The sequence below is a fragment of the Heptranchias perlo genome, chromosome 3, assembly GCF_035084215.1.
Source record: "Heptranchias perlo isolate sHepPer1 chromosome 3, sHepPer1.hap1, whole genome shotgun sequence".
In the NCBI taxonomy this organism is placed as follows: domain Eukaryota; kingdom Metazoa; phylum Chordata; class Chondrichthyes; order Hexanchiformes; family Hexanchidae; genus Heptranchias; species Heptranchias perlo.
The window spans coordinates 2,498,061-2,516,829 of NC_090327.1; the positions used below are offsets into that span (position 1 = coordinate 2,498,061).

The window sequence follows — 18,769 nt, forward strand, 5'->3', positions numbered from 1 at the left end:
CAACACTTTACTAGAATCACAGCACAGGAGGCGGCCATTTGGCCCATCGTGCCTGTGCCAGCTCTTTGAAAGAGCTATCCAATTAGTCCCACTCCTCTGCTCTTTCCCCATAGTCCTGCAAACTTTTCCTTTTCAAGTATATATCCAATTCTCTTTTGAATGGGAATGTTGAATCTGCTTCCACCATCCTTTCAGACACTGCATGCCAGATCATAATTCACTGCATTATAAATTTCTTCTCTGATTCTTTTGCCAATTATCTTAAATCTGTGTCCTTTGGTTACTGACCCCCTGCTAGCGGGAACAGTTTTTCCTTATTTACTCTGAACACCGCTATTAAATCTCCCCTTAACGTTCTCTGCTCTAAGGAGAACAATTCCAGCTTCTCCAGTCTCTCCACATAATTGAATTCCCTCATCCCTGGTACCATTCTAGTAAGTCTCCTCTGCACCCTCGCCAAGGCTAGAAGCTTAAAAATATAGAATGAAGTCATTTTATACACAAAATTAGTGAACATAACATTAGAGGGGAGCTGAGGAGAATTTTTTTCCCCACCCAGAGGGTGTGGGGGGGGGGTCTGGAACTCACTGCCTGAAAGGGTGGTAGAGGCAGAAACCTTCAACTCATTTAAAAAGTACTTGGATGTGCACCTGAAGAGCCGTGACCTACAGGGCTACGGACCAAGTGCTGGAAAGTGGGATTAAGCTGGATGGATCTTTTTCGGCCAGCACAGACACGGTGGGCCAAATGGCCTCCTTCTGTGCCGTAACTTTCTATGATTCTATTCTATGATCAGTAAAAGAAGTCGATATGCTACAAGATCCCCCCCCACAATTGATTTGTTAAAAAGTGTCAACTGTTAACAGCAGACCAAAGAAATTAGTACCTGAGGCTTACTGGCAGAGAGACTTGTGGGGGTTCAGGTACACAAATCTTAACATCAGGACACACTGTTAAAGCTTTTTTTAAAAAAAAGGGCAAATGGGATCCCAAGTTTTAGAAATAGGGACATAGCACAAATGCATAGAGCTAATTCTGAACCTATACAAATCAATCATTGGTTCGGCCACAGTTAGAAGTCACTGTCCAATTTTAGGGCTCCTACTTCAAGAACATCAAGGCCATGGAGAGGGTGCAGAAGAAATTCATCGAGACACTCCAGTTATGAGGAAAGACTGGAGAAAATGAAGCTCTTTTCATTATTCTGAATGAATGAATCAGAGGTGTTCAAAATATGAGGAGCTTTGATAACAAATAGGGAAAAAACTACTGCCACTAATCAATGAGTCAATAACTCGCGGCCATAAATTTAACATCATCACCAAAAGAACGAAGGGAGAGGATGGAGGAAAAATCACTTTTTAAAAAAAAATCACAACGCCCACCAGAAACAGCGGCGAATCCGTGATAGCTTTTAAAAGTGGGTAAGTATTTGAAAATGAAATATTTAAAATTGATATGAGAAATGGCAAGGGAATGGAACCCAAGTAGATAGTGGTTTCACAGAGCCAGCACAGCTGTGATTTTTTTAAAAATTCATTCTCAAGATGTGGGCATCACTGGCAAGACAGCATTTATTGCCCATTCCCACTTCCTAAGCAGCTGACTCTTAATTACCCTCCGGTGTGGGACTGGAGCCACTTAAAGGCCCAGACCGGGTAAGGATGGCAGGTTTCTTCCCCTAAAGGACACTAATGAAGCAGCTGGGTTTTTAACTACAATCATGGTCACTTTTACTGGTACCAACTTATTTTCAGATTTATTTATTTTTCTTTTTTATAAACTGAACTCAAATTCTCAAACTGCCATGGTGGGATTTGAACTCGCGTTCTCAGGATTATTAGTCCAGGCCTCTAGATTGCTTGTCTGCGATGGGACAAATGGCCTCATTTGGAGCTGTAAAATTTCATAATTCTAAGTTTTTCTCTCCTACCTCCCCCAGACAATTATGATTTTCTAAAATATATACAAAGAGCAGAAGCATTTCTTAAGTAGGAAGGTGACAATGACTTCAGGTAGTCTTCCTTATTAAGAATAATAAATCTCATGCATAAAGTGCACAGAAGGCCAGGACTAAATTAATATGCTCGGAAACACCAGCTCATCAGTCCCATCAAGTTAACATAGGGAATAGGAACAGGAGTAGGCCATACGGCCCCTCGAGCCTGCTCCGCCATTCAGTAAGATCATGGCTGATCTTCAACCTCAACTCCACTTTCCCAATCGATCCCTATATCCCTAGAGTCCAAGTTAGCCATTACCAGGTCCATAAGGATCGTGGCGTGTATCTTGCCAATCAACTTCATCCTCGGAGCTGTCACTGTCTTCAAAAGGATGCACCATTCGGAAATTCTCAAAGGAAATAGAAACTGAGTGGAAAGAAAGATAGATAATACATTATATATTTTATATGGCTGCATACAGCGACACCTCAAGTCCCGGCCCGAATGGAGATGATGGGGGAATTACCCCGTCAATCACGCCTGGAGACTGCACTGCTGTTAAGTGACTGGGACTGATTTTACACACGGAAATTGTATTATGCAACTACCCTCCACCTCACTGGAGAAATAACCTTGCGTTCATCAGGAGACGTTGCTGTAGTTTCAGTCACGAGTTTGTTATGCTGCAGTTTGTAGAGACTGTTTAATTAGACTTTGTTTGCTGTAATAAGTCCTGCCTTAAGTCTCACTCCGCCTCCAACTCATTATTGACACCACCGTGTGCCAGCCACTCACTTTGATTTTATATATGTTAAATGATTTAGTATTTATGTACCTATACATTTAAGGCAGTTGTCTTATTTGCAGTAGTAACTTTACTGACATATTTGCTGAACCTATTAGAGCCAGGAATCAATACCAGATAACTCAGTTCAGTGTTTGAATGGAGCATATGAACTGGAAGCCCAAACCCTATAATGGTCTTTTTTCTAAAAGGAAGTAAAAAGTTAGCAACTATTACACTAAAGGCTTTCTATTTAGAGTACATCAGTACTACATGCTGGAACTTTGTAAAATAATATTAGAGTTAAAAAAAACACACATTCCTCTGCCCGCCCGAGGAATTCTAAACTTAGCTACCCTAATGGCAAATCTTATTTATTCAATACATGAAATGCTGCTTCAGGACTGCAAATCACTTTCCCGCAAGGTACACAGATAAGAAACTGAAAATATGAATTAAAATTTAATTTCTGTCAGTATTCGAAAAAAGAAGACAAGTTGATTCCACAGTTCATTCTATAATGGGGGACGATGGTGTCATGACATTATATATTTTTTGATTGATACATGACTAGCTGTATTCTTGAGTTATTTTGTCTTTGCGAGAAGGACAACACAAAAGTGAGATATTAGTTTTGAAACAAAAGCAAAATGTTGCGGATGCTGGAAATTGAAATAGTATTACAGAATTTTACAGCACAGAAACAGGCCACTCAGCCCAACAGGTCTATGCTCCACTCGAGCCTCCTCCTCCCACACTACTTCATCTAACCCTATCAGCATATCCTTCTATTTCCTTTCTCCCTCACGTACTTACATAACTTCCCCTTAAATGCATCTACGGAATTCGCGAGTTCTACATTCTCACCACAAATAAAAACAAAAAATGCTGGGAACACTCAGCAGCTCAGGCAGTATCTGTGGAGAGAGAAACAGCGTTAATGTTTCCAGTCAATGACCTTTCATCAGAACTCTGGCCTGAAACATTTGTTTTTCTCTCTCTACAGATGCTGCCTGACCTGCTGAGTGTTTCCAGTATTTCCGATCAGTTTTGGGGGTTGCTGGCCATCAATTGGCAGTACCACTGCCCAGTCAGTGCCTAATTGGGTCGGTCCTGCTCACTTTGGGAATTTGAATGCATGAGGCATTCCAAATTATGTTTGTTTTGGCCAGATAACAAGACTGCCAACAGGCTGCTGTTCATACCTTAGTGGTAGAAATAATTAATATCCTGATTGAAGAACAAAAAGGATGCTTTCTCAATAGTCAGACAAAGAAGCCTGCCTCCACTTCAAAGAACACAGGAATGTACTTGGACAATTTTCAGTCCCTTGTTTTGACTGCCATGTTGGAGGTGGCAGAAGGGGCTCTGTGGAGTCAAATGTCCATGTAACGTTTCAAAGACTCCGTTTAGAAGTTATTGGAATTAACTTAAATATTCAGCACAATATTGTTTTGAAACAATTTTAATGGAGTAAGCCAAGTACTGGATTGTTAGTTTTACTGTGTCAGCCTTGGCTCAGTGGGTAGCACTTTCGCCTTGGAGTCAGAAGGTCATGAGCTCAAGTCCCACTCCAGGGACTTAAGCACCAAATTGAGGCCGACACTCCAGTGTAGTACTGAGGGAGTGCTGAACTGTCGGAGGTGCCGTCTTTCGGATAAGACGTTAAACCGAAGCCTCCTCTGCCCTCAGGCGGATGTAAAAGATCCCACAGCATTATTTCAAAGATGAGCAGGAGAGTTCTCCCCAGCATAGATGCCTTTAAGGAGCAGCCAGACAAACATGAGGGAGAAAGGAATAGAAGGATATGATGATTGGGTGAGATGAAGTAGGGAGGGAGGAGACTCGTGTGGAGCATAGACCAAGTGGCCTGTTTCTGTGCTTTATATTCCATGTAGTGTACTTTAAGGCTTCAGCTGTTAGCAAATGCCAAAATTTTGATGGACAGGCACACACACTAACTCATACCTTTGCTGTCGCCATTCAATTTATTCTCTTCACGGAGAAGCTGTGCATCATATTCTCGGTCAAATTCCATTTGTAACATTTGGGCTAAGAGGAGATCACTGGAGGTTTCAGTCCCCTCTCCAACGAGAGCTGTCGTATCAATGCTGTACAACACAAGAGGAGGTATTGACTTATAAAAATTTTCAACAACTTGCATTTATATGGCACCTATAACGTAGGAAAAGGTCCCAAGGTGCTTCACAAGAACAGAATCAGACAAATATTGACACTGAGCTAAGGAGATGTTAGGATGGGTGACTATAAGGTTGATTAAGGAGGTAGGTTTGAAGTGGGGGGGGGGGGGGGTCTTAAAAGTGGAAAGGTAGTGAGATTTAGGGAGGGAATTCCAGAGCTTAGGGCCTCGGCAGCTGATGGCACGGCCGCCAATAGTGGAGTGATTAAAATTGGAGATGCACAAGAGGCCATAATCGGGAGGAGCGCAGAGATCTTGGAGGTTTGTAGGAGGTTACAGAGATAGGGAGAGGGGCAAAGCCATGGAGGGATTTGAAAACAAGGATGAGAATTTTAAAATCAAGGTGTTGGTGGACTAGGAGCAAACAGAGGTGACAGGTGACCGGGACCTGGTGCAAGTTAGGATAGGGCCAGCAGAGGTTTGGATGAGGGTGGAAGATGGGAGGCCGGCCAGGAGAGCATTGGAATAGTCAAGTCTAGAGGTAAAGGCATGGATGAGGGTTTCAGCAGTAGATGGGCTGAGGCAAGGGGCAGAGACGGGCGATGTTATGGAGGTGGAAGCAAGTGTTGTTTGTGATAGAGAGGACATGGGGTGGGGTTGTCAAAGCGCATCTCGGTCAAATAGGAAGCCACGGATGCGAACAGTCTGGTTCAGCCTCAGAAAGTGGTCAGGGAGAGGGATGGAGTCGGTGATGAGGGAACGGAGTTTATAGTGGGGACCCAAGACAATGGCTTCAGTCTTCCCAATATTTAATTGGAGGAAATTGCAGCTCATCCAGGACTGGATATTAGACAAGCAGCGTGACAACACAGACAATGGAGGGGTAGAGAGGGGTCATGGTGAGGTAGAGGTGGGTGTTGTCAACATACACCATGTCTTCAGATGATGTTGCTGAGGAGCAGCATGTAAATGACAAACAGGAGGGGGCCAAGGATAGATCCTTGGGGAACTCCAGAGGTAACGGTGCTGGAGTGACAAGAGAAGCCATTGCAGGTGATTCTCTGGCTATAACTGGATAGAAAGGATAGGAACCAGGTAATGGCAGTCCCACCCAGCGGGACAACAGAGGAGAAGCGTTGGAGGAAGGTATAGTCACCGACGTCAACAGCTGCAGACAGGTCGAGAAGGGATAGTGCACCAAGGCCACGGTCATAGAGGATGTCATTTGTGACTTTGATAAGGGCCATTTCAGTACTGAGGCAGAAACCTAATTGGAGGGGTTCAAACATGGAGTTGCATGGATTTGGGAGGTGACTACACATTCAAAGACTTGAGAGGAAAGGGAGATGGAGTGGTAGTTTGCAAGGATCAAATGGATCAAGGACTGGTTTTTGAGGAAGGGGTGAAGACGGCAGATTTGAAAGGGAGGAGGACAGTACCCGAGGAGAGGGAACCATTTTACAGTATCAGCTAGCACGAGGGCCAAGAAGGGAAGTTGGACGGCCAGCAGTTTAGTGGAAATAGGGTTGAAAGACCAGTAGGTGGTTCTCATGGACAAGATGAGCTCGGAGAGAGCATGAGGGGAGATAGGAGAGAAACTAGAGGAAGATGAGAGTTCAGGGCTAGGGGAAGGGAGGGAAGTGGCAGAGGCAGCTGAATGGATGATCTCAATCTTAGTGACAAAGAAGTCCATGAGCTCCTCATACTTGTTGTTGTAAGTGAGGGTGGAAGAGGCAGGAGAGAGTGGTTTAAGAAGACAGTTTGTAGTGCATTCCAGGACGATCCTAGGGTAGTGAGCAGTTCTGGCAGAGGAGAGCAGGACCCAATAGTGCTTGATGTGGCCCAGCCAGATCAGGCGATGAATGTCTAAACCAGTTGTGTGCCATATATGTTCGCGTCTGCATTCTTGTACTTAAAGGAGCGAAGATGGGGAGCCATACCAGGATGGGAAGAAAGTAAGGGTATTATGGAGGACAAGGGCAGTAAAGGCGAAGGTGTGATTGAGCAGATCTGTTGCTGCAGAAATACCGTGGCGAATGGAGGGTCAAACTCTAGACAGTTGGAAGTTTGAAAGCACCGTTGTAAATAACTTTGTGGGGGGGGGGGGGGGGGCAGGGGGGAAGGAAAGAGTTTTTTCCAGGTGCGGATGCAGAAGGAAGTAGGATTGGAAGGGGGATGCAAGTGGTGAGATACACAAGGAATATATGATCAGATATGGCCGTGCAATTTTAATAGTCAGCTGCTGTGGGACAACCTAGGCTTTAGGGCTACTATCATTTTCTGCAGCACTATTGCATCAAGACAATTTTAATTTTAAATTATTCCCATTTGAAGGCTCTGTGGCCAAGTGTGTAAATGCACACCACACACCGTTATCCGGCCATACCAGCTAGGAAAGAGCCAGGTTTGATCTCTGGTCTGTGCAAAGTTGACAAATCTCAGCCTGTGGAGGAACTGTTGTTGGCATCATGATCCTTTGGCTAGAACAAAAACAAAACCTACAGTCCCTGCTCTTGACTGCTGTCCAGCAAACCCTGGACTCTAGTTTTGGGTTCAAAATTGAATTACTGTCCTGAGTGAAATTAATGAGGAAATGTAGTAAACAATGTGGAGGATAGTAACAGACTTCAGGAGGACAGAGACAGACTGGTGAAATGGGCAGACACACAGCAGATGAAATTTAACACAGAAGTGTGAAGTGATGCATTTTGGTAGGAAAAATGAAGAGAAACAATATAAACTAAATGGTACAATCTTAAAAGGAGTGCAGGACCAGAGAGACCTGGGGGTGTATGTATGCACATCTTTGACGGTGGCAGGACAAATTGAGAAGGCTGTTAAAAAGCATATAGGATCCTGGGCTTTATTAATAGAGGCATAGAGTACAAAAGCAAGGAAGTTATGTTGAACCTTTATAAAATACCGGTTAGGCTTCAGCTGGAGTATTGTGTTCAATTCTGGGCACCACACTTTAGGAAGGATGTCAAGGCCTTAGAGGGTGCAGAAGAGATTTACTAGAATTGTACCAGGATTAGGGACTTCAGTTATGTGGAGAGACTGGAGAAGCTGGGGTTGTTGTCCTTACAGCAGAGAAGGTTAAGGGGAGATTTGATAGGTGTTCAAAATCATGAACGGCTCTGAAAGAGTAAATAATGAGAAACTATGTTTCTATGTCCACTGGCAGAAGAGTCAGTAACCAGAGGACACAGATTTAAGGTGATTAGCAAAAGAACGGAGGAGAGATTACACAAATTGGGGTTGTATTCTCTAGAGTTTCGAAGGTTATGGGGTGATCTGATCGAAGTTTATAAGATATTAAGGGGAACAGATAGGGTGGATAGGGAGAAACTATTTCCGCTGGTTGGGGATTTTAGGAGTAGGGGGCACATATGGATATGGGCCAAAGGCAGGTATATGGAGCTAGATCACAGATCAGCCATGATCTTATCAAATGGCGGAGCAGGCACGAGGGGCTGAATGGCCTACTCCTGTTCCTATGTTCCTAACCAGAGGCAACATGAGGAAACATTTCTTTTAAACACAGAGTTGTAATGATCTGGAATGCACTGCCTGAAAGGGTGGTAGAAGCAGATTCAATAGGAGCTTTCAAAAGGGAATTGGATAAATACTTGAAAGTGGAAAAATTTGCAGAACTATGGGGAAAGAGCAGGGGAATGGGACTAATTGGATAGCTCTTTCAAAGAGCCAGCACAGGCACAATGGGCCAAATGGCCTCCTCCTGCACTGTACCTACTATGATACGATAATTTTTAGCCCCCTCCCCTCCAATGTAACTCATCACATACCCAATGAGGTGAGGGAATGCTTTATTTTCCTCCTGTTGCTGCAATTCCTTGACAAGCTCTTCACTCATAACATCAGAAAGGGAGCAGGGAGTTACCGTGGAAGGAGGTGCTCCCCAAGGACACTGCGAAGAAAATCAACGGCGTCAAAGCAGGCATCTGGTAAACAGACTCTCAATCAAACATTAATATGCAGCAGTGACAAAAAAGTGTTAACGGCAATCCTATAAGCTCCTCCTCAGGTCATTCCATCTGACTCATTCATACAAGTAAAAGTCCCCATATCCGATGATTAAGTGCGCCTGCATCAATATATCAAATCATTTTATAAATAGAAGCTAACAGCAACCAGAACTTCCCCCAATGCAAATACTAACATGCTGTTCAAAACTAGTAATTCCCCTAAAGAGCTACATTAATGCAATTTTGCTGATCCTACTTTAACTGGAGGGGTAAGATTGAGCCAAGGAACCTACGGACACTTTGGGGGGAGAAAAAAAAAGCACAGCATAAATTTATTTCAGTGAGTCAATCAACAAATTAATAACCCCATGTTAAATACCATTTCTTAAACGGACTGAAACAATGCAACAATACAGCATAACCCAAGTATTGGAACTACTGTACTACAAATAAATCCAAGTATTGGATCTATTACAAATAAAGCAGATAAAGCACCCTATTTGGGGACAGACTGACCTTTTAACATTTAAAACTAGTTTACAACAGAACATTTAATAAACAACTTTTTAAAAACATATTCTCTCAGGACATAAGAGGTAAGAAAGAAATAACTTATATTTATGCAGCATCATTCACAACCTCAAGACGTCCCAAAGCACTTCACAGCCATTAAGCACTTTTGAAGTTGTATCACTGTTGTAATTTAGGAAACGTAGCAGCCAATTTGCACACAGCAAGATCCCATAAACAGCAATGTGATAATGACCAGATAATCTGTTCTTATACGTGATGTTGGTTGAATGATAAATATTGGCCAGGACACCGGGGAGAACTCCCCTGCTGTTCGAAATAGTGGCCGTGAGATCCTCCGCCAGCAGTGCGGCGCTCCCTCAGTACCGACCCTCCGACAGTGCGGCGCTCCCTCAGTACTGACCCTCCGACAGTGCGGCGCTCCCTCAGTACTGACCCTCCGACAGTGCGGCGCTCCCTCAGTACTGACCCTCCCACAGTGCAGCGCTCCCTCAGTACTGACCCTCCCACAGTGCAGCGCTCCCTCAGTACTGACCCTCCGACAGTGCAGCACTCCCTCAGTACCGACCCTCCGACAGTGCGGCGCTCCCTCAGTACTGACCCTCCGACAGTGCAGCGCTCCCTCAGTACTGACCCTCCCACAGTGCAGCGCTCCCTCAGTACCGACCCTCCGAACCGACCCTCCGACAGTGCGGCGCTCCCTCAGTACCGACCCTCTCACAGTGTGGCGCTCCCTCAGTACTGACCCTCTCACAGTGCGGCGCTCCCTCAGTACTGACCCTCCGACAGTGCAGCGCTCCCTCAGTACTGACCCTCCGACAGTGCAGCACTCCCTCAGTACTGACCCTCCGACAGTGCAGCACTCCCTCAGTACTGACCCTCCGACAGTGCGGCGCTCCCTCAGTACTGACCCTCCGACAGTGCAGCACTCCCTCAGTACCGACCCTCCGACAGTGCGGCGCTCCCTCAGTACTGACCCTCCGACAGTGCGGCGCTCCCTCAGTACTGACCCTCCGACAGTGCAGCGCTCCCTCAGTTACTGGGGCTCGAGTCTCTGGAGCGGGCCTTGAACCCACAGCTTTGTAACCGGGAGGCGAGAGGGAGCGCTGCCCGCTGAGCCACGGCTGACTCTGTGGATCAGAGCAACAAAAAGAACTAAGGTTGGGAGGGGGGGGGGGGGGGGACGGGACAGGACGGGGCCCGATCGCCGATCGCCCCCAGTTACAGACGGCAAACAGCAGCTTCAGCCCGAGGGAGGGAGGGAGTTTGTACCTTGGGTTTCCACGGCTGCGGGTCGGCGGCCGGGCCGGGCGGTGCGACCTGTTCCATCCTCTTCAAACCCGCCGCGGGCCGCAGTCGCTTCGCTGGGTCGTGTCGGACGGCGGGCTCCAGACAAGGTAGGCCCCAAACCCCTCAGCCACTTAAATATACAAATAAAAATATATATATATATAAATAAATAAAACCCGGGAATACGGCGAGACTAACGACCGCGACGGAGAGTAACCAGAGACCGAGGCCTTTGGCCTGGGACGTGCCGAGACAAGTCCCCTCCTCCCCCGCCCTGCGACGCCGCTCAGGCGGCAGCGACTCTCTGACGGACGCCCGGCCCCGCCTGAAATGGCCGTCGCCGAGTGCGCATGCGCGCGGTGGGCGGGGCGGAGTGGGGGGGGTCAAAGGTTAAGCGGCGAGACGCTGCGCATAGAGGGCTTTCCCGTGACGTCACAGGACGTCGCGCGGCGTCCGCCATATTGGATGGCTGTCACAACAACAACAACAAAAACAACAACACACACACAATTCCTGTCCCTCAGAGCAAATAAGAAAAAAAAAGAAAGAGAAAGGAAAAACTTGTGCCCCTCACGGCCTCAGGATGCCTCAAAGCGCTTTAAAGCCACTTGAGTACTTTTTTGAAACACAAGAAACATAAGAGATAGGAGCAGGAGTCGGCCATTCGGCCCCTCGAGCCTGCTCCACCATTCAATAAGGTCATGGCTGATCTTTGACCTCAACTCCACTTTCCCGTCCGATCCCCATATCCCTTGACTCCCTTAGAGTCCAAAAATCTACCTATCTCAGCCTTGAATATACTCAATGACTGAGCATCTGCAGCCCTCTGGAGTAGAGAATTCCAAAGATTCACAACCCTCTGAGTGAAGAAATTCCTCCTCATCTCAGTCCTAAATGGTCGACCCCTTAGATAAGGTAGATAGCCAAAATCTTTTCCCAAAGATAGAGGAGTCTATAACGAGGGGACATAGATTTAAGGTGAGAGGGGAGAGATACAAAAGGGTCCAGAGGGGCAATTTTTTCACTCAAAGGGTGGTGAGTGTCTGGAACGAGCTGCCAGAGACAGTAGTAGAGGCGGGTACAATTTTGTCTTTTAAAAAGCATTTGGACAGTTACATGGGTAAGATGGGTATAGAGGGATATGGGCCAAGTGCAGGCAATTGGGACTAGCTTAGTGGTATAAACTGGGCGACATGGACATGTTGGGCCGAAGGGCCTGTTTCCATGTTGTAACTTCTATGATTCTATGATTATCCTGAGACTCTTGTCGAAAACTTAATTACCTATTATACACAATGCATTAACTTCAAACACTTAATTCAGACAAGTAAGAATTTATTAAGAAACTTGTACAAGTTAGAAGCTGTGTCCAAGCAATGGTTGGAACCACCTCTTCGATTCAAACAAAGAAACGTTTATCTTTTTATACACTTGGTTCAGAAATGTCAGTCTATCATTGAATATGGGCGTACATGAACACTCTCAGTGGTCAAGTGGTTAGTCAATCAAAAATAGGGAACCTCCTCCTCTGGACTCCATAGCTTATTCCTACTTTGGCACGTAGGCTTTGCAGGCATGAGAGAACACTAACTCCCTAAATTCCGAAGCTAGCTGATCACAGGGATGAAGTCAGTATCAAGGCTACATGGCCTCTTCAAGAACTGTATTCTCATTATTTTATAAGCCAGCATGTCCTTATCTACAGGGGGGGAGGGAGGGAGGCCAGACTTTACCAGGCACCTGCACAGCCTTAATTATCAACATACTAAGGACAATTGTGTCTTTCTGTGAGTGTGCGTGAAATTGTAACTACCCCATGTATGGGAGTCAAGGAGTTAACATTGGTCAAATACCCATCATGCTTTTCTCTTTTTTTTTTGGTCAAGTAACTGTTCATGTATTTCTACATTAATGTGGTCTTTATAGTTTTCCACATTCCCTCCTTTTGTCCTACATATATATATATATATATAAGGACAATACTCTAATAGAGCATTATTTCCCCCAGACGTTCAAACTCCTCCTGGACCTCATCCTGTGTCACCCGTACTTGTACCATTAAATTTGTGGGCGGTATATGTGTACCCAGATTGGACATCATAGCACAGCAACATTTAAGTAAGCAATAAACTATAAGAATTATAACAAGGAATATGACTAGTCCCTGAACTAGAGAAGTCCCAATAGAACACAGACATGTTTCATCAATACGCCTTTGTACTCTTATCTCTTCTCAGGAACAGACTCCTTCTAAACATTTCTCAAGCTGCGAATGTCCTTGGTCAGCTAAACCTATTCATGTTAGTTTGAAAAGGGCTAACATAGTCAAATATCCCATGGTGCTTTATATTTTGTTTCCAGCCTAACTAGACTGAATGGTACCTTTCAGACCATTTTATACCTGTGAATTGGGGCCCTCCCCTTTATATCCCTTAATCCAAATTTTATCCCTACAATATCCCGTTAGATGCTGTACCTCATCTTAACCAGGTTCCCTTCGTGTTGGCCACCAGTCCGGGTGGAAGAGAGGCAGAGCATCTGATAATCCTATCAAACTATGATTGTCTTCCCTTTTACATGCACCTTACCCCAGCGGGTGCTACTCCCGGTACCATTAAGATGTGTTCTTAGTTGAAACCACAGAGACAATGGGGACATTCTCACCCAGGCTCTGTTTTACTACCTTTGCCAAACCCTTCATCCTCTGCTTACATTTATTACATGCAATGAAAATAAAAAGCACATTACAACAACTGCACTACGACTAATACATATGAAATTAATCTAATCCAAAGATGGATCTGTATATTCAGTCCCAAATTCCAGAGGTCATTTCACCAGGTGGTGACTTTAATTTGGTCAATGTCATGCTTAATGTTTTTATTGTCCTGTTGTAGGTTATAATAAACCTTCTGGGAGAGTCGTATCTCCATTCGCAATGCTTCCAAGTATTTAGGCAACAGGGGTGTCAGATACCCAAATGTGTCCTGATATGCTTTTAAGTCCTTTCTGACATTCTCAGAAACTTGTAAGGTGGTGAGGTTATGCCGGTGTATCTCTACCAGTTCCTTGGGTCCAATCCGAACCAGGACTTCAGGAATGGAGTAGAATTCTGTACTTAAAATATCACAAGTTAGATTGGCATATTTAAACATTTTCAAATTAGTTGTAACACAGTATTCGCCCTCTCCGGCATATACCACTTAAGTGGGTTTTAGATCCACCTCTAGGCCCTCCATGGTACAGTTAATATCCCGATTGGTACCGGTATTAAACCCACACTGTGCTTCTAGGCTGTGTCCAACACTATGTGGACACACAGTGACAGCATGTCTAGTAACACATCCCTTTAATTTTTTCCAGCCAATCAGCTTAAATCTACGTCCTCTAGTTCTTGAACCCTCTGCTAGGGGAAACAGGTACTTCCTGTCTACTTTATCTGGGCCCCTCATAATCTTGTAATTTTGTATCCATCGTGCGGATATCTTCTAAATATTGTTTCTCCCAATTTCACTGTTAACTGATGGGAACCTAACCCTGAATTTTGGAAATCCAAATTACTGTGTCCCTCTTTACTTTAATTTCAGTCCTTTTGATTGATACCAGTGTTTCCTGACTGTTTCATTAATTAGTTGGTTTCTCTATGGACCATGTGTCAGTGCCTTGTTTAAAAGGATTTCTCACTCGCCTGGACCACATTAACCATTTCATGTTGTGCTGTTGTCAAGTAACTGAGCCTGTCTGAGACTCATTCTTCACTGTATCTTCTTCATGTATCTCCGCATACTAGCAGCATCTCATAGGAATGAGCTTAGTGTTCTTGGATATTAACTTTCTGCTGGTCAGTCTCTTCTTCCTCATGGTATTTCCGAACTTTTTCCATAGCACACATCATATGTCCTGTAGGATTCAGTCCCGTAAAAGCAACTGGTTTGTTTAAAGAGTGGTTGCAATAGCTCACCAGGCCATAGGCCTTTGTAATCATGTTCTTCATCCTGATCTCCGTTTCAGATGAAGGCAACATACATTTGTATCTTTTATGTCCACTGTAGCCATTCTTAGGTTTTCAGGTTATCTTATCAAAAAGATCAGGGGTGTCTCGAGTGCTTATCTCCCCCTGCATGGTCCCGATGTCAGGGTAGTGGCCAGGCTATTGAGTGTAGCTTTCTCATTATTCATTATAGGCAAGGACACAAATATTTCCACGAGAAAGCTATCAATTTACTATTCTCAACTACACTTTCCTGACTTCACTAGATTGTATATTTATGCCAGATTGATTTTTTTTTAATCATGCCCAATTCAATGACTTTAGAGAAATTCCCATTTGTTGTAATTTCTCTGTTTCTTTACTTTAATTTTCAATCACTTCCTCTCATCTAATTTTACATAACCCATTATATTACCTATCATGAGCCCTGGAGGAACGTTACTGTCCGATACAATATTTACAGTCAGCTCCAATATCCCAAAAGTTATTTTATTTTACGTAATTTTTCTTGAACCGCTTTTCATTTCCCAAAATATCCCACTACATTGTGCCCGAGTCCCTTCTGTCATTTCACAATTATCCCAACTTGAGAGCAGTATTGTTGGACTGACAGGACTTGTCAATGTAAAATTTTCTTCCCTCTCGAAAAGAATTCTTCCTTGATACACAGCATTCAATAGGAACCATTTAGACTGGACTTCTTTTATTTTTAAATATAATTTGATTATCCCCTTAAATTACAAGTAAATTATTATTATTTTTTTCCGAGTGCTTGAATAGCAACTCATATAAATTTTTCTTATCAATTCCAATTTCAGAAACATATTATGTCCAGGCTTTGTGGTTTTGTTATAGTCGAGATGAAGCGCCCGTAATTAATTTTGGATGTAACTTCCATATCTTCCCACCTCGAGCACTCTGTCTCAGAAGACAATAAATAGGTTAAAACAAAACAAATCAAAATGTTTTCAAAGGAAGAGCATCAGGTTGATATCACCACGTTGTGACATTTGGTATCTGCTGATGTCTGCAGCTAAAGTCTTAAATCTTTAACACCACTGGATCGTTTCCTGGACCAAATTTCTCCAGCAAAGGTTGCACCGTGACTTTGTAAAGCCATTTTATGTCAAAGAACTACTCTTGGTAATCCTGCACCATCAACACTCACGTGGTCCCAATAACCAGGGTCACCTGTTTTAAAATAAACACAGAAAATCTATTGCGGCTCTTCTTGAGAGCCCAAGTGATTAATTTGTCAAATCATCATTTATTATTTATTTTGTCCAAAGGAATAATCCCTTTACCCAAAACAAATCCAGAAAATAAAACAGGAGAGAGAAATTGGCTAGTCTCTCTCTCTCTCTCTCTCTGGAGCTCGCAGCCTGTCTGAGATAAACACTGTCTCTCCCACATACAGATGTACGTAGGACTGTAGACTGGAATTCCCAACTCCAAATCCTAATCTCCGTGCTTTCAAGATGTAACCACATTAAGCAGATGACATTAGCAGCCGCTTGCTAAGATACGTTATAGTCCTCTTTTATTAATTTATTAATGGTGTTTCTAGCACTGTAGCTATCCTTTGCAAATGTATGGTCAGCATTTGATCCTCAGACAATTCCTTATCTGTATTTTCATTTATTTTTTTAATATATCTTTAATGCGAGATCGTAAATCTCTGACCTTTTGATCTAATGTTGCCAAATCAATGTTACTAACAACTGAGGCCCCCGTATTAAAGGCAGTTGTTATATGATTTATCACAGATCTTTACGTCTCCATATTTGTCTATCTCTTTTACGATGTCCACTTCCATTCCATGTCTCGCTTTGTTTTAACACTTGAGTTAGGAGGTGTTGATCTAATTGTTGAGTTTTCTTAGCATTCTCAATGCGAGTTATATAATTTGTCAGGGAAGGTCTCCCCTCTTTGGTCAGATCGAACTTCCTTATCATACTGTGGCGGGGTAAAACTGATAGGCGTTTAGTACCCTGTGTCAGTACATAGCTCAAGTAATGGACTTCCAATTGTCTAACCTATGCTTTCTTTTCATATGATTTGTTTTACATTCCTTTCTTATCAATTTTTTTCACTGTAGCATTGTCTGTGTGTAAACTTATATTTCAGTCAATTGTAGCCTTTGGCATTTCCGAGTAATTGGGTCAATTTTAATAATATAACCTATACCAATTGTTACCTCATGTTCAACCTGTGTAATGGTTAGCCTCAGACAGTTCTCAACCGACTGGGTCATTTCTATCTGTTGAACTGCTCTTGGCAGTCTGGCTTCTTGGGATGGAAGGGGTTAATCTTAACTTGCTCTAGATTTTTTGCACACTATTTTTGAAATTTCTTTTAATCATAGTGTTTAATCAATCACAATAGCACAAAAATGCTTCGAAGATCAGTTTAATTTATAAGTAGAGATGATCTTGCAACTGTAACTTGTAATTCTTTAAATCTGTACTTTATCTTTTTTTTTACAATTAAACCTCATTTTGTCTTGGTGAATTGAAAACAGATGTCGGTGTCCTTGGAAGGGTTAACTTTTTAACAAACCGACGGAGTCAGATATCAGATTCATGCAGTGTTCTCAGCATACGTCAATGTAATTTTCACAAATTCTTTTTTTTTAAATAACATCTCCCATCGTACATTTTAGTTTATAGTTAGTCTTCGTAAGTTTTATAATTTGCTCGTCATACATAACTATAGGTTTCCGATTCATTTTTTTTCCACATACTTTTAGTGGGTGTGATTATAATCAACGCTCCGAGCTGTTCCAGCTTTCCGACTTTTCCTATCACGGTGATACCAGATGGCTTTCTTTTTTCTTCTTTATCTGTCCCATTAATTTTTTTAAAGCTCTTTTTAAACCACAGCCAATCACAAGATAAAAATTCAAAATGCCAATTTTTCTTGAAGTTCCCATGTCTGGAATTTAACATGCTCACATTTTATAAGAACCAGAATTTAATAGGTCACTTAACCTCAATAACTCCAATTTTAATTCAGCAATATCAGAATTAAACACAACACAAGACAAGACAGATACATCACACAAAAGAAGAAAACACTTAAGACGCAGTAAGAAGGGGGCTTGGCCCACAACACCGACAAAAAAAACACTGATCGGGACAGGCTTTTTAAAGGGACAGTACACTGGAACAACAGAGCCTTTCTTTTTCGGGTCTCTGTCTTTTAAACATTTTTCTAGTCACTTAATTCTATCCATTTTTCAATGTACCGTCTTCGGGAAAGGGATATTTCTTAGTTCTGGTCCATTTGGACCAAACTATCAACTCGTCAGTTGTTTCTTTTCCAAAGTTTCTGTACATGTAAGCAGCAGGTGTTCCCTTTTTTTTTAGGGATTTTGCTTATAGTTCCTCCACACTGTAATTACACAACAATCAAGGCCTATGTTAACTATCACAATTCTATACTTGATAATTCAGCTGATTGGACAAGACGTCATGTGTTCTCTACACCTACTTTAACCAGCTCAGGCCAGGTGCGTGAGAGAAACGTCTGCACTTAGTTGAATCAGCTGACTTATGCAAGACTTTTTTTTAAAAAAGTGCTCCTTCCCTTGAGCAGTATCAGTGTTTCGACCTAAACACTTAATTCAGGTAAACCAGAATTTCAAACTTTTCCGAATCCACGACATCCACACCAGTCTGCGTTTGTCGCCACTACAGACCTGCAATTTCACACTTTTCCGAATTACGCAACATCTCGTCTGCGCTTGTCCAAATTACAACTTCACACTAAGAATTTTTAAACAAGTCTGTAAACTGGTTTACCTCTTTTCTGGCGCCTCTATCCACTAGGAGATGACAGTCTGTCGGTCCCATACAGCAACCTCAACTTCACTCCTAGTATCACCGGTATCACAGATCTACTCCGTTATTGCTCTCTCTCAGCCCGTTACGACAACACCGCAGCTGACAATATCGAGTAATCTGTCACGCGTCTCTCTCTCTTTTTTTTCTTTCCTTGTCTATACGAAACACATTTCCTATGATCGCCTTCCAATTTCTAAAGGCAAACAGAAGAATTAGTCACGTCAGTTAATGCATACACCTTTCAATCGCTGTGTGTCTG

At 43.2% G+C, this 18,769-nt stretch overlaps 1 protein-coding gene and 1 long non-coding RNA gene across 4 annotated transcripts in view; both read right to left on the bottom strand.

The window, feature by feature from the left end:
• Nucleotides 1–10,997, bottom strand: part of riok3 (RIO kinase 3 (yeast)) — a 34,524-nt gene extending 23,527 nt beyond the window's left edge. The window contains exons 1-4 of the mRNA XM_067977653.1: nt 10,657–10,997; nt 8,674–8,795; nt 4,696–4,838; nt 2,262–2,369 (exon numbers count right to left, since the gene is read on the bottom strand). Coding sequence (XP_067833754.1) covers nt 2,262–2,369; nt 4,696–4,838; nt 8,674–8,795; nt 10,657–10,713 — 430 coding nt within the window. The 5' untranslated portion in view covers nt 10,714–10,997. The remainder of the gene's footprint in view (nt 1–2,261; nt 2,370–4,695; nt 4,839–8,673; nt 8,796–10,656) is intronic.
• A 995-nt stretch (nt 10,998–11,992) lies between these two features.
• The window catches only part of LOC137309469 (uncharacterized), a 38,701-nt gene continuing 31,924 nt past the window's right edge, over nt 11,993–18,769 (bottom strand). For all 3 annotated transcript variants that reach the window (XR_010959840.1, XR_010959839.1, XR_010959838.1), the window contains exon 2: nt 11,993–18,703. This is a non-coding gene — a long non-coding RNA (uncharacterized lncRNA). The remainder of the gene's footprint in view (nt 18,704–18,769) is intronic.